Source organism: Ruditapes philippinarum, unplaced genomic scaffold, assembly GCF_026571515.1.
Source record: "Ruditapes philippinarum isolate M1 unplaced genomic scaffold, ASM2657151v2 ctg17585_1_1_1_1, whole genome shotgun sequence".
In the NCBI taxonomy this organism is placed as follows: domain Eukaryota; kingdom Metazoa; phylum Mollusca; class Bivalvia; order Venerida; family Veneridae; genus Ruditapes; species Ruditapes philippinarum.
Window position 1 is genome coordinate 1441 of NW_026853714.1, and position 16018 is coordinate 17458.

The window sequence follows — 16018 nt, forward strand, 5'->3', positions numbered from 1 at the left end:
TAAATTTTGGGGAAATCATACGGTCTTTCCTGAAATAAATGAAAGTGGTAACACTGTAACAAATATAGCAAAGGTAATGTTTGGCAATAGTTTTATCCCACAATTTGCAACAACTCGGTTTCACGCCGACAACTGTCCGGCAAGAAAAGACTTTATTGGGAAGTCGCCCGAAGGTGATTCCGAATAAACTAGAAAATGATGAATTTAAGTTGAGAGAAATTTTGTCAACAAAATGTCTGCAATGATCATAATTTAAACCATACTTTACTATTCTTGTTGGGAAAAACAAGTTATAAAAAAAGGGTATTTTTAAATTCGATAACCTATTTTCTTTCCTTTTTTTTTTTGTTGTTTTTTTTTCTTTTTTTTAAATTTATAGATATATATTATTTTCCATCATTTTGGATATGCATAATTCAATTTACATATTTTAGTTTTTTAAACTTTTTTAAGGCGTGTAAAACGAGAATATTTACCATAAATATAATTGAACAAGCTTGGTTTTAAATGTTTTGTAAAAATAAAAGTCCAAAGCCAGATTATAGTTGAAATGGAACAAGGAAAAGCTTATCTATGAATATAAAGAATATGTCTTGCAATAAATATTTACTAACCAAGCTACCAACTGTTCCGGCGCCATATAGCACGGTGAGCCAACTATTTCGTTCTTCTTGGCATTTTCATCAATATATGTAGGGCTGGTTTTCCAAAATCTGTAATCTTTACTCTCCCATGTATATCCACCCAACACATTGTTGCTTTTTAATATCTCTATGAACTATGTTTTTCTTTATGGAGATAGTCCAAACCTTTCACTACATTGACTAGATATGAAACATATATGTCCTTCTTCTGAACGCTACATTTCTTACAATCTTCTTTAGGGAACACCCATTCACGTATTCCATGACAAGCCAGAATTTCTTTACAGCTTCGACATAAATTGCATCTAGTGCGGTGACAACATTTTCTTGGCAAATCCTCTTCATAATGGTGACCTCGTTAGCCAACACTGCAAATGGTTGTTTTTTAACTTCCATGATTTTTATGGCAACCATAGACCCGTTTAGCTTCGCTTTGGCTAAGATCACGTGCCCGAAAGTTCTGTAAATATACCAAAATTGAAAAAAGTTGACTAGAAATATTAATTTGGTACATATTTAATATAAATGAATTTACAAATAGCAAATCAAAAAAGGTGTAAAATAAGAGCGTTAGTTTATTGTGAGAGCAACATGTGACGAACTATTCTTGATGTTTAATCTCACATCAGACAAATTTTGTTCTCTTGACATTAAAATCATACCAACAGACGAATTATATGTCCTTGACATTGGTATATCAATTAAACGAACAGACGAACTATACGTCATTGGAATTGACACATCTTCACAACAGACGAACTATATGTCCTTGACATTTGTATATCACCCAACAGACGAACTATATGTCCTTGACATTTGTATATCATCCAACAGACGAACTATATGTCCTTGACATTTGAATATCACCCAACAGACGAACTATATGTCCTTGACATTTGTATATCACCTAACAGACTTACAATAAGTCCTTAACATCAATATATACATGACCTTCACATTGACAAATCTTCCAACAGATGAAATATATGTCCTTGACATTTGTATATCACCCAACAGACGAACTCTAAGTCCTTGATATTTGTATATCACTCAGCAGACGAACAATATGTCCTTGACATTTGTATATCACCCAACAGACGAACAATATGTCCTTGACATTGATACATAAGCACAACAAACGAACTATACGCCCATGGCATTGATATTTTATCCAAAAGACTATATACATGTCTCTTAGACTAACATTCATACATCACCCAACAGACTGACAATACGTCCTTCCATTTATAGATCACCACAGCAGATGTTCTTCACATTGACATATCACCCGACAGACAAACAGTACACCCTTTGAATTTTAACACAGGCCCCCCCAAAGGGAAAGAACTGTAAAGTCCTTTAGTTAAAATTTCCCCCCCATTTAAAAACCCTTTTTTGAAAATTTTTACATCACAGAAAAAATACGTACGTCCTTTATAATACTCTTATATAGCAGAAACTGGCAGAAAAAAAATCATCTTTAAATGCTATTTCAAAGATATCTAAATACAAAGACGTTACTAACCCGGAGTCAATGAGCTTTATTGGAGAATATCTTTGTTTGGGGTCATCACCATTTGACAAATTTCCTTAAAAAGAAATAATAATAAAATATAGAACAAAAAGTATGAGTAAACAAAGAAAATATTTATTTAAGCTACATCAAAACATTCTTCATTGTAATCTCGTGTTTTGTTTTCTCCGGAAGTGAAAACATGTAACGTTTAAAGCATTTAAAATGATTTATTTCAGTCACAGAATGAACAATTCACAGCTTAAATATAAAAGATAAATACATAATCATTAATACTACAACAAAATATGTGATAATAACTCTTTTAAATCTTTATTTTTCCACCTACTTTTTCATCTACATTGTATCGTTTACTTACTTAACATTTTGTGATATAACATGTCCACAGCTGTTGGCTGATCACGTGACTTTAATTTCTTACAAGCTGGTGTCGACACGTCCTAAAATTAAAACGATACTTTGAAGTTATACTATTTCAAAAACAATATTGAATAATATGTTTCTAAAATGTTTCTCGTAAAACTACAAAAGAAATGTAGACAAACGCAAAACATTTATCCTCAGAATATTCAAGATGTTGGATTAAGTTTTCATTTTATAAAACGCCCGTGTTAAGGAAGATTCTATGAAAATCTTGGCCTACTACTCGTGATGCTTATTAAGTTTAAAATTTTAAATTGGGATACATTTTCATTGGAAATAAATTGAAATTGTATAGAAATCAATAGAAAACAAAATTGATAAATATACAATTAATGCGCAACAGTCTTGCTAATTAAGAAAGAAAATTGACCAAAAGAGTTTTAAGTATGATTTACTAACTATGTGATTATTTTCTTGATTACTATGTAACCTGGAATTTTTTTTTTTTTCCCTTTTCATATTTTTTTAAATTAAATTTGTTTTTAGCAATAGGTTAAACAAATGGGGAAAATTTCCCATAAAAAACAATTTCTGAAAAATATACATTTACATATAACAAGCAGTGAATAGTTTTAACAACCAGATCGATCAATCAATCAATAATCGTTATTCAACAATCGGCATAAATATGCCTTTTTTTTGGACATTTATATGTAAATATTTTATAGAAATGTGGCCAAGACAAAACGACATAAATCTATGTACAATGATAATTGGGATATTATTAATCAAAGCATTAAAGGTACATACCTTTGCTTGTATTTGAGAAGATTTCTCCTTTAAAACTGTCTTGTTATCCAACTCTGACACATGGCTAAAATGTATAAAATTATATAACTTTTCAATCAAAAACATTACAGATTATACATGTAACTGTATCTATAAACAATTTATAAAACTCAAACAAAAAGGAAAAAAAATATAATACAATACAGAATTATTAATATCGGCATCAAAACGATAGATATTTTCCCATTACCTTGTATGTAATGTTGATCGACGGTACACACTGAGAATTCCGAACATCGAATCATCTTCATCATTGGCGTATAAGGCCGGTAATTCTGAAAGTAAAGTAACAAATGTTTAGCATTTAAAAATGGGCTTTTATCCATTGAAGTATTATTTGACGATCAGTGTTCGCAAAGAATCAAACTAGTAAGTAGAAATATGTTAATTTCATGTACGTAATAAATCCAAGTTAGTCGCATCTAGTAAGGAAATATATCCCTCGTACAGTATACCCTTGAATTTGTTTATTTTACTCACCGAACCCTGCCTTTGAACCAATAAAAATCAATTTTCATATTAATTCATGATGAATTTTTAGCAGTTTAAACCCATATTTCTAATGAAAATAACTTTTTTTGGCATAAAACACAATACAAAAGGCATACTATTTATTCTGTTATATATCACGCAAATAAACATTCTCTTTCTTAAATAAAAAGTAGAAGATCTACAGTATTGTAAGCTTTGCTTTCCGGTGATGTACAAAGATATATTGATGAAATACAAATCATATCACACAATCTCATTTCCAAGTTCCATACATTGAAACGCAAAGTTTCGCGCATCTTAAATATTTAATTATCACACACCCGTGCCGATTTTGCGACTCCGTAAATATGGTATTGCACGGCCGTGCATATATTTTGACGTGACGTCATTAGCGTTATACAAACATAGTGTAAAGACGCGCTAAATGTTAGCGTTATACTATAGGCGCGTCAATGAAACATGACTCTTATTTCACTTTAAACGGTGTTTATTTCTCGCCAGAGGCTCGCATAATATAATTTTATTCAACTCGTGCAATAAATTCAGTATTGAACTTACACTCATTCAATATCCTCTATTTATCATAAATTAGCTGGTGAGAAATATTCCATTTCAACTCAAACAAACAAATATTCTCTGTTTACCTTTTTTACCGCCTCTGTCCATGTTCCTAGATTACTAGAATGTCGCGTTTTAACATCTAAAGTGTTCTGCTTACCTTGAAACACTTTCCCTGTACGGATGACTATTTATATCTCTCAGATTCTTCGGATTTATCTTGCCGTTCTAATTACCTTCTTACAAGATGGCGGCTAGGAATCGTTCTCGTCTTGCCCGGACTAAATCTCGTACCTTCCGGGAACGGTATGTTCCGGATTACGGTTACACTACCATACCTCACCACACTCCCCCCGACTTTAAAGATGAAGTCCTCTCACTGGAAGTGCGGAAACCCGAGATTCAAGTCCACTCCTGGGTTTCAAACCAGTACCCACAGAACCGCCTTTACAGGCGTTGGCCTGTAAACACAGATTATAAGTGGGCAGGCATTAGCCTGTGCAACAGTAATCTGCCAAATGCCTATCTGACAAGTTATTGACAGATAGCTTAACTGGATAACTGATATCTTAGATATCTTACCTTCCTGGGCACTGTTTTAACAGCGGCCAGCGTCCAGTTCCTAAGCCGATTGCAGCTTACACCTCCACACCAAACCTGAGTGTTGACTGCAGATTTATGGAGCTACTTTTTACACCACAGCAGCCGCATTAACACAGAACAAGAAAGCAACAAACTTAGCATTGCACATTTGTACTTGTTAATATCCCAGGCTTCTGTTATTTCCCAATAAGATCTCCCAACAGCATCAAAGGCACCACAGCTTGCTTTGGCTGTAACCTCTGTTTTCCCTTGTATCTTCAGAACAGGACCTGTTGTGCCAACCTGCCCATGACCATCCGTCTTCATGCTGCAAATGCAATTCCACATGTCGTCACATGACTTGCATAATCCTGACCCCTGCCATCCTAGAAGAATGTCTTCTTAAACCTGGCCCTGGTCACTGCAACACCCCCGAGACCACCTGATGGTATACCCAGACTCATCTGAAGAACCTTTCTACTTATTGGGAATCTTACCTTTAGTATCGCCCATGTCCCTCAATAGAACTTAGTCTATTTATAGGTATTGTTCCTTATTCAGCCAGTGGGACATAGCCCCAGGACCTACTAGAACTACTTAATGACTTTGGCAATACTAAATACCCAGCACTAGCTCTTAGAACTAGCACTGCTGGCGGAAGTTACTCTACAGTTTCTAGCGAAAGCTGTTCCACTACTCAAAACTGTGCCCTATTTCCCCTTCCACCACAAGAGCATCGATCTGTATTCTCAATATCTGCTCACAATCTTACAGCATCTTCAAACACACTAAACTTTAGCACCATTGACCTGATTCTGTGCCTACAACCTCAATATTTGGACATTTGCTTCCTTGTGAACCTTTGCGACCCTTGTGACCTTGCAATTACTGACGATACAATATATCCGCAAATCTCTTCCAGATAATCAGCATTATTGCGATGATACCTTATTCCTTTCGTCAAACTTCATCTTCGCACACCTCGTGATACCTGGTTATCGACATTATTGTGATAATACCTTATGATTTGTCACGGTCAAACTTCATCTCCACACACCTTGCGATACCAAGAGAATTGCCACATCTAAGTCCCTCATGACAAGGTCCAAGTCAACCCTTGCGCAATGATCACATCCCCCACAAGGCAGTTTTCTCGGTTCGACCCCAGAAACATACTTGTACAATGCCCCGATACCGGTATTCGTGACAATGCAGCTTTGACATGCTTCTGACAAACACATAGGATTATGTTGCTATGGAACAACCCTCCTCGACCTGGCTTAAACTGTCTGTGTTACTTCTTTCCCAGCAATAACCAAATGAGCCTCGAATTGAACTGTTCTGCAATACACTTGCTAATGTTTCTTTACATGCTGTCTACATCGAGAATACATCCAGCATGGAACTTAGTCCATGACTGTTTCCTTCACAAACCTGGTCTCACTCCATGCTTAGCATGAAATGACGCTGGTTTGCGACTCTGGCGCTAAACGGAAGAACACATACTACCTCCTCCCCTTTTTATTTGATTTTTTTTATTGCAGCAAGGGGCAGTCAGACTTGAAATGACCCTCTTTTCCACAACCGAAACAAGTTCTTCTAGGCCATCTGCTTCTTCCTTGAGAAGTGTTCTCCTCATCTAGTTTCAGGACCATGTTGTCAAAACATCTCTGAAGCTTCTCAATTGCCACTTCCAAAGAACTCAACTGAGATGGAGCAGCGTTGGCTTGCGCAACCTCAGGAGCTTCTTCTAGGGCAAACACATTAGCGCCATCGTCAACAACTTCTTTACTAGCCCTCTTCTTAGAACGGCCATAAACTGACTGATGCAGGTGCTGATACCAGTGGACTTTATTCATTGCCTCCTCCATGGTTGAAGGTCTATCCATGGCTACGGCTACCGCGGCATCTTTGTCTACCAGACCCTCACAAAACTTGCTCACTGTCTGCCTATTGGAATAGTATTCAGGCAGGTCTTTGAACGCATTTGTCGCCAGGGTCATGACCCTATCTGCCCAATCATCAAGAGACTCCCCCTGCAGCTGTGAAGATTGCTGGAAACACACTTGGGCTGTTTCAGCAGGTTCCCTGGAACCAAATCTCATCTCCAGTTTCTGCAAGAGCTTCCGATAAGAAATATCGCCATCTCTCTCCACGATGATTGCATGATAGTCAGCGGCTTTTCCAGTCAGGCACCAGCATAAACCATCAAGGCATTCGTCTGACGTCCAATCGCATGCGTTAGCATAACGAAAGAACTTCTGCTTAAATGCCAGCCAGTTTCCCTTTCCATCATACTGCAACCTCTTCGGCAGACTCCGAATAAATGCTGCAGTTTCGGACTTTTTCGCGCTATGTTTAACTCTAGGTTGCGGAGAAGATTGTCTACTCAGTCCAGATAATTCATCACTTGAAGAATCATCATACCTAGCAGCTGTGTTTAGCTTGGGACGCGCCCCACCTCTCAAAGACTTGGCCTTTGAGGACAGGGGGTCAACCGCACTACTTGCATTTTTGGCGCGAATGATATCTTTGGCTACTTTCAAGACTTTTTGTACTTCTTGCCAATCATTTCTTGAAGGAATCTTGTCGGGCTCCTCAGCATCTTCATTGAAGTTCCCTTTTTCTTGAACTTCCAACAAGCTGTCCAAAATTGCTCGACTGTCCCCTCCTTCACCAGAATCTTTCCTTGACGAAGATGGTACTTTAGGTAGTATATTCCCCCAATCTAATGGCAACCCCTCACTTGGGGAGAAGTCCAGCAGAGCTACTTCTTCTTTATCTAAAGTGCGCTCTAACATGTCTTGCAGCACTCCGAGTGTTATATTCCCTCCACTATTACGGATTGTAATAATAGACTCAGCTATCCTTGAACTTATGCCCGGAATCCTTAGGAGTTCCTCTTTCGAAGCAAAATTAACACAAATTCTTTCGCTGCAACCTGCCATTATTTTTGTTCTTACTTGGTAGCCCAAAGATATAACAACGACTAATGCAGGAATTAGTTATAATTCGTGCAATTGGATTCAGTGAAGTTCAGCTAAAGTATGTCAAGTCAATCAGTCGTTAGACAGCAGACTTGCAATTATTTTACATTCGAAATTGTTTTAATGTATTACAGACAATTATTTCCTTCCCGAAAAATAATTTACATTTATTAAAACAATTCAGATTAAAATTATGATAGAATTTTTACTTAGTAAACTCAAATCAATAACGAAAATAAAATACAAAAATCTGACCTTGTTGTTTATAAATACAATGAGGATCTTTGCCTCTAATTGTAAAATTGAATATATAGTGAGACTTAGCCTTCAACTATATACATACAAACAAAAATCAAACAAGAGTAAATCTACTTTGTGTATTGACCTTGGAAAACAACAATGCAAATAAATTCAATCAATTATACTGAACCGCTGAAAATATACCAAAAATTTAACCCAAATATTATTCAAAAATATTTTAAATATAATGCTGAACTGGCACAGTTTTCACGTGCGAAACTGATCCAGGGCGGAAGCTTAGCTTTCCAATACGCATGCGTCGTAAGTCCGAATATCCGAAGTTTCTAAACTTACCAAAAGAGTACTCTAAATACTCAATTTTGGCAAATTTCCACATTAAATCATCTTGTTCAATCCAAACCAACAGTCCCTTTTCCCCCTCCCAAATATCGGAAATACTTAGATTTCAATATTTGAAAACGAAAGTTTTTATGGTTGAGAAAATCGCTGGTTTACCTCCGGATTGCGTAGAATTCCTACGAAGTTGACGTGAATTCGAATAGTAGCTGCCACCATTAAAGTGTTCTGCTTACCTTGAAACACTTTCCCTGTACGGATGACTATTTATATCTCTCAGATTCTTCGGATTTATCTTGCCGTTCTAATTACCTTCTTACAAGATGGCGGCTAGGAATCGTTCTCGTCTTGCCCGGACTAAATCTCGTACCTTCCGGGAACGGTATGTTCCGGATTACGGTTACACTACCATACCTCACCACACATCTCTAAATTAAATTCTTCATTCATTAAACAGTTTTTTTCATGATTTTATGTGATCTAGAATATACTGTTGCCTTTAGCATAAACGTCGTTTCCAATGAATGGCGCTAACGTCATACTGACATCATAGATGTCCGACGTCATAGACGTCAATTTGATTTCGTACTCAAACCGTTTCGTTCTAACATATCAGTTATGCTAATTGTTCACTGTATTTTAACACAGGACAAATGACTCTGATCAAAATCTGTTCAAATGAGGATGATAATCGATTTCATAATGTTGACCATTAACTGATAATTTTTAATTGCTAATAATACTATCATAAGAAAGAAGATATAAACACAGGTAAAACATGGAAAATACTTATGGCTACCATTGTGTTATAAAAGGCTGTCCGAATGTGTTTTACAATGATTATAATTATTTGTGTATACGAAATATCATTTTATCATTAAAACAAAGGAGAGTTAAATTATGTGTTCTTACAATATCAGCTCTATTAATTGATAAATATTTTCTTTAACATGAAGTACTGGGTAGCGCGTATTAAAATATACAAGCCTTACCAAATCTTTCTCTAATTGATTTAATTGTTAAAGAATTTTTTTCATAAACATTTTTAACGTAAAGATATGTATTTAAACGGTAATCTTGCACGTGCTAAACAGTAATCTTGCACGTACTAAATGGTTATCTTGCACGTACTAAACGGTAATATTCCATGTACTTAAGAAATAATATATCCCAAACTGTGATTTTATTGCTCAATAACATCACTGTTCGGAGTTCGGATGCGAGGAATTATATCACGAGGGCGTAGCCCGAGTGATATAATGATGCGCATCCGAACGACAAACAGAGATGTTATCAAGCAATAAAATCACCGATTTGGATATATTATTTCGATTCTAACACGACATCAACAAATAAATGCTGCCGTATCTGATATTTAGCTTCATGGCGCCTGATTTGTTTCCGTACTTATTGTCAGCGCGTCACATTTTTAGTGGTTACGTCACGTGTATAATGATTACGTCACATGTCTAAATATAGAACGTCAAACAGTGATTTTATAGCATAATAACACACACTTTCGGTTCTTCTATGTTCAATAGGGAAAAATGCGAGTCGTGTTAGAATAAACAATAATCTTGCGTATACAAAACAGTAATCTTGCATGTGCTAAACGGTAATCTTGCACGTACTAAACAGTAATCTTGCACATACTAAACAGTAATATTTGCATGTATTAAACAATGATCTTGCATTAACTAAACAGTTGTTATTATAACAATAATAATAATAATAAATAATAAATAATAAATAATAAATAATAATAAATAATAATAATAAATAATAAATAATAATAATAATAATAATTAATAATAATAATAAATAATAATTAATAATTAATAATAAATAATAAATAATAAATAATAATAAATAATAATAACAATAATAATAAAGACTTTATTTAACGAGAGAACTCATTTGAACAAACATATCAATCTTCCAGGAACAATATAAATTATGTATGTACTAAACAGTAATCATACTTGTTCTAAACAGTAACCATGCATGTACTTAACAGTAATTATACATATTTTAAACAGTAATCATGTATATACTTAAAAGTAATCTTGCATGCAATAAATAGAGGATATTGAATGAGTGTAAGTTTAATACTTAATTTATTGAACGAGTTGAATAAAATTATATTATTTATATATTAATATATATTTATATTTAATATTATTTTACTCAACGAGTTCAATAAATTCAGTAATGAACTTACACGAATTTAATATTCTATTTATCACATACCCAAAATAAAGACCGTTTTAAGTGAAAAAAAAGAGTCATTTTTTATTGACGCGCCTATAGTATAACGCTTACATTAAGCGCGTCTTTACAATATGTTTGTATAACGCTAATGACGTCACGTCAAAATATATGCACGGCCGTGCAATACCGTTTTTACGGAGTCGCAAAATCGGCACGGGTGTGTGATAAACAGTAATCTTGCATGTAGTAAAGGGTAATCATGCATATACTAAAAAGTAATCTTCCATGTACATGTACTTCACAGTAATTATGCATATTTTAAACAGTAATCATGCATATACTAAGCAAGTATCATGCATGCACTAAACAGTAATCATGCATGTACTAAATAGTAATCATACATATACTTAACAGTAATCTTGTATGTACTTAACAGTAATCATACATATTCTAAGCAGTAAACATACAAATGCTTAACAATAATCATGTATATACTAATAAACAATAATTTTGCATGTACTAAACAGTACTTAAATTTATAACTTACAAGTTCACATTAATATTGATAACATCTTTAATTACTTGTGTGCCATTGTGCTGAAGTTCAAACCCCCGACTGGGTCATACCAGTGAACTATACAGTACTTCTTCTGAAGGTGTCAAAACCGTCACCATCAATTTTACCACCCACGTATTAAGATAAAAAAATATTTTATTTATAAAAACAGCTTATTCTTTCCCTATTTTCGGTTTTGGAATGTTCAATCTTGTTTTATATATTTTAAATTTTATCGTTTAAGTCGACATTATGTCGAAATCTACAAATTTTCCTTTGGAATATTTCCAACATTCTTCTCGTTATCTGCGCTGAATTTATTTACTTGAGATATTCATCATTTATTTTCAATCAATAAAATTTATGTTTTAAATGAAGTGAAAATATGTAATTTGTTCGTTCAGGATGAAATGCATGAATAAAATTTACTTTTATTTTGGTAAATTTGTTTATAACTCAGTAAGTTTTGTGTGTTTCATATGGTTCGATATATAGACTAATTCTTTTGTACAACTCGGGTCGAATCGTGTTTATACATAATACATGTATTACTTAAACAGTTTTGAAAATTACCTATCAAAGGGAAGTAACTATTACACACCATATGGTGAAAATAAGTAAACGTATTTGTCACCAACGACCAGTTTTGACTACTGATCTGTGACAGGTTAAAAGAAAATAATCACATTTGATTTGAATGATATTGAAAAATATGTGCAGTGACATTTATGCGGTGACATTTATACGGAGAAAATAGTTTGTAGTTTTAGTGGTATGCGACAGCGGAGGAGAGGTATCCCGTAATAATAATAATAAAAATAATTTCTGAACAAACGAACAGATGAATGAAGCAAAGTCATATTTCTAAAGCTTTTTAATGGCACAGACCTTCAAAAATATTAAATATTTATAAATCTAAGACACAAATATTTTTGGCTATAACAATAACACAAATAAAAGTTCATCAAATAAATTATTAAAGTCTAATAAGATGACGATGCATTTTTCTGAGCTAATCTTGCAGTTACAAGTATTTGGTCACCATCTAAAAACTCGTGACTCAATAGATCACGTGCCGTTCCTCTGTCGCGTGCATTTACAATGAGACACGTGTCAATGAAAGATTTCAATCTATCTGATAATTTCATAATTCTTTATACTTGGTCTACCATTTCTTTTTACAAGTTTTATAGCCTGCGTTCCTCCCTCGTGTATATATGGTGGATCTCCGTCAATCATTTCTATTAGTGTTATACCATAGCTCCATATATCTATCTTATAATCATACGGTCTCCTGAAATAAATGAAAGTGGTTACACTGTAACAAATATAGCAAATGTAATGTTTGGCAATAGTTTTCACTCCCACAATTGCAACAACTCGGCTTCACCCGACAACTACGTAAGAAAAACCTATTGGAGTCGCCCGAGGTGATCCGAATAAACTAAATATTTAAGTTGAGAAAATATCTTTTTGTCAATACGTCTGCATGATCATATTTAAACACATATTTTACTATGCTTGTTGGGAAAAACAAGATATAAAAAAGGTTTAAATTCGATACTATTTTTCCTTTTTTGTTTGTTTGTTATTATAGATCTATATTTTTTATCATTTTGGATATCATAATTCAATTGACATATTTATATGTATTTTTTTTTTGGAAACAAGATATTTACCACAAATTATGATTGAACAATGAGTAAAATGTTAAGTCAAGCCAGATTGTTGTGAAAAGGAACAGGAAAATCTTATATATATAAAGAAAATGTCTGCGATATATTTACTTACCTAGCTACAACTTCCGGCGCCATGTAGCACGGTGAGCCAACTATTTCGTTCTTCTTGGCATTTTCATCATATATGTAGCTGGTACCAAAATCTGTTATCTTTACTCTCCCATGTATATCCACCAACACATTGTTGCTTTTAATATCTCTATGAACTATGTTTTCTTTATGGAGATAGTCCAAACCTTTCACACATTGACTAGATATAAAACATATATGTCCTTCTTCTAACGATACATTTCTTACAATCTTCTTTAGCGAATACCCATTCACGTACTCCATGACAAGCCAGAATTTCTTTACAGCTTCGACATAAATTGCATCTAGTGCGGTGACAACATTTTCATGGTAAATCCTCTTCATTATCGTGACCTCGTTAGCCAACACTGCAAATGGTTGTTTTTTAACTTCCATGATTTTTATGGCAACCATAGACCCGTTTAGCTTCGCTTTGGCTAAGACCACGTGACCGAAAGTTCTGAAAATATAGCAAAAGTGAAATTTGTTCACTAGAAATATTCATTTGGTGCATTTTTTAATATATGATAATTTACAAATAGCAAATCATAAAGGTGTAAAATAAGAGCGTTAGTTAATCGTTAGAGCAACATCTTATTAAAAAGATGTGATGAACTATTCTTGACCAGACAAATTTTGTCCTCTTGACATTAAAATCATACCAACAGACGAATTATATGTCCTTGACATTGGTATATAAATTAAACGAACAGAAGAACTCTACGTCATTGGAATTAACACATCTTCACAACAGATGAACTATGTACTATGTAAATAAGGATTTAGCTCAATACAGGATTGGAGCAGGGCCTCTAGACGCTTGCAGAAATCATGATCACAAAATAGACAAATATCGGTTTTTTCGCCGAATTTTACATTTTTCCTTGATTATCGTACTTGATTCGGTGTGAAAAGATGAATTAGACCTGTTAAAGTTCATTCCGTTTGGTAAAAAGACAAGATTTTAGCATTTTATCATTCAAGCGCCTTGTCCGGTATATACCGGAATACGGTATTTAGTGTGGTGCTCCAATCCTTTTTTTAGTCACAGCCATGTAATAATGTACATTATTATAGTGACGTCACGTCCGGATAAACAAGTTTCTTAAAGAGAGAGAGATTAAATATTGATTAAAATTACTTTCTCAAATTTGAAGGAAAAGAAATTGTTAAAAAATAGATAAAAACGAAGAATAACATTTAGGTGCGTGTATTGATATATATTTTTGGCTGAAATATGGAAAATAAAGAACTTGTAAAAGAAAAAAAGAATTCAGGAACTCAACAAAGAACCGGAAGTAGAAGAACGAAACTATATTTTGAATGAAAAAAGATCAATAGAGAAAAAATTTGAATGATACTAATCGTACAGATTTGGAGATAATACAAACTGGTGGAGGAGTGAAGATTTGTTTGAATAACGGGAGCATACGAACTTTTTGAAGTTTTCAGCAGAGCAGTTCTACTCTAGTGAATCTGATCAATATAAATATCAAATAATTACTGTTACAGACAAAAAAGGGAAATACAGTCGAAACAAAATACAAAGTAACATCCGGTAAGTCAACTGTTTACACACTTAACATGTACCATACAAAGTCGTCGTGTTTAATAAATGGAAAACAGTTCACACATTTTCATGGAATACGATTTCCCTCAGATTATTTGTGGTATCGAAAAATAAACTGAGTACAGAAAATACGTCAGTAGGAGAAATAAATCTATGTCTGAAAAATCTATTTACAAGAATATAATATGAACAACAATCAGCATGACAATGGCACGAATAATACTAGATCTAACGTGAAACCGTAAACAAATTTTTGAAAGAAAAATCAGTCATAAATGCAGGGAAGAAACAAAAACTAGACATAAATGACAGTTATTAGTGAAAACATTTAATGATGTCAAAGAAATTGGAGCTAATGGTGACCAAAGGCGACTTGGTACTGTGCATGCTAGAATTCAATTCAACGAATGTATGAACTCTTTTGCGAGATACACTTGAAAATCATATAATCAACACAGAAAGGAGATTTGGTCAAATCAAAGATGAAATTCAAAGTGTTAAAAACCATGTGACTTGTATTAAAGATGAAACAAAATCAGAGCCTTGAAGAAATTAATACAGCTACAAATATATTGAAACAAAACAATAAAAAAAAAACAACCGATTCATTATCTAGAAAATTGCAACAAATCACAGATACAGTGAAAAAATGCATATACACAAAAACAGAAGTCCCGGTGAAAAACAGGCGTTCGTCAGAAAATTACTTCAACAGTGCAGAAAGAAGAAACACCACCGAGAGAAAAGACTCTTATAATTGGTTGATTCTGTGATAAAGGGGATTTCAACAAAAAGGATTGAATGATATAAAATAGATATCAAAAGAAATGCAGTGGAGCGAAAATAAAAGAACATTTTCAAACAGCCTTTTGGACCAATTTGGATATGGGACCATATTCTAACGTCATTAATACATGTAGGCGGAAATGACGTTAGTGGCCCGGCAAAACGTCACCCCAGACGTCCCCTACCAGGAACCCCTGTTGGAAAATAAACTGTTTAAAGCCCCTGCAAGAAACAACAACACAGAAGTTTTTTCTTTTGTACTGTTTGTCCCAGACAGGATGGTAGATATTAGCCAGTTAAAATGGAATATTCGTCGGATTATGTCAGGAAACTGGGGCTTATTTGATTTGAAAAACATATCAAGCATTTGCTCTAAACGGCCCAATGGAGATACGGTGGAGCATTATTTTTCTCCAGCGATGGGGAAATAAACCTAAAACATGCATGGTTTTCCAGGACCATTAGTGGCTACAATAAATTT

At 34.1% G+C, this 16018-nt stretch overlaps 2 protein-coding genes across 2 annotated transcripts; both read right to left on the bottom strand.

The window, feature by feature from the left end:
- Positions 1–872: 872 nt before the first annotated feature.
- Positions 873–5349, bottom strand: LOC132737615 (serine/threonine-protein kinase Sgk3-like; the record flags this gene model as incomplete). Its single annotated transcript, XM_060724945.1, has 6 exons — positions 5178–5349; positions 3581–3665; positions 3352–3415; positions 2537–2618; positions 2170–2233; positions 873–1104 (listed from the first exon to the last, which is right to left on the bottom strand). Coding segments are annotated over exons 1-6 (699 nt in total), but the record flags the coding sequence as incomplete, so codon positions are not given.
- Positions 5350–12320: 6971 nt separating this feature from the next.
- Positions 12321–13641, bottom strand: LOC132737616 (serine/threonine-protein kinase PAK 1-like; the record flags this gene model as incomplete). Its single annotated transcript, XM_060724946.1, is given in 2 exon segments — positions 12321–12667; positions 13165–13641. Coding segments are annotated over 2 exon segments (640 nt in total), but the record flags the coding sequence as incomplete, so codon positions are not given.
- Between the last annotated feature and the right edge of the window lie 2377 nt (positions 13642–16018).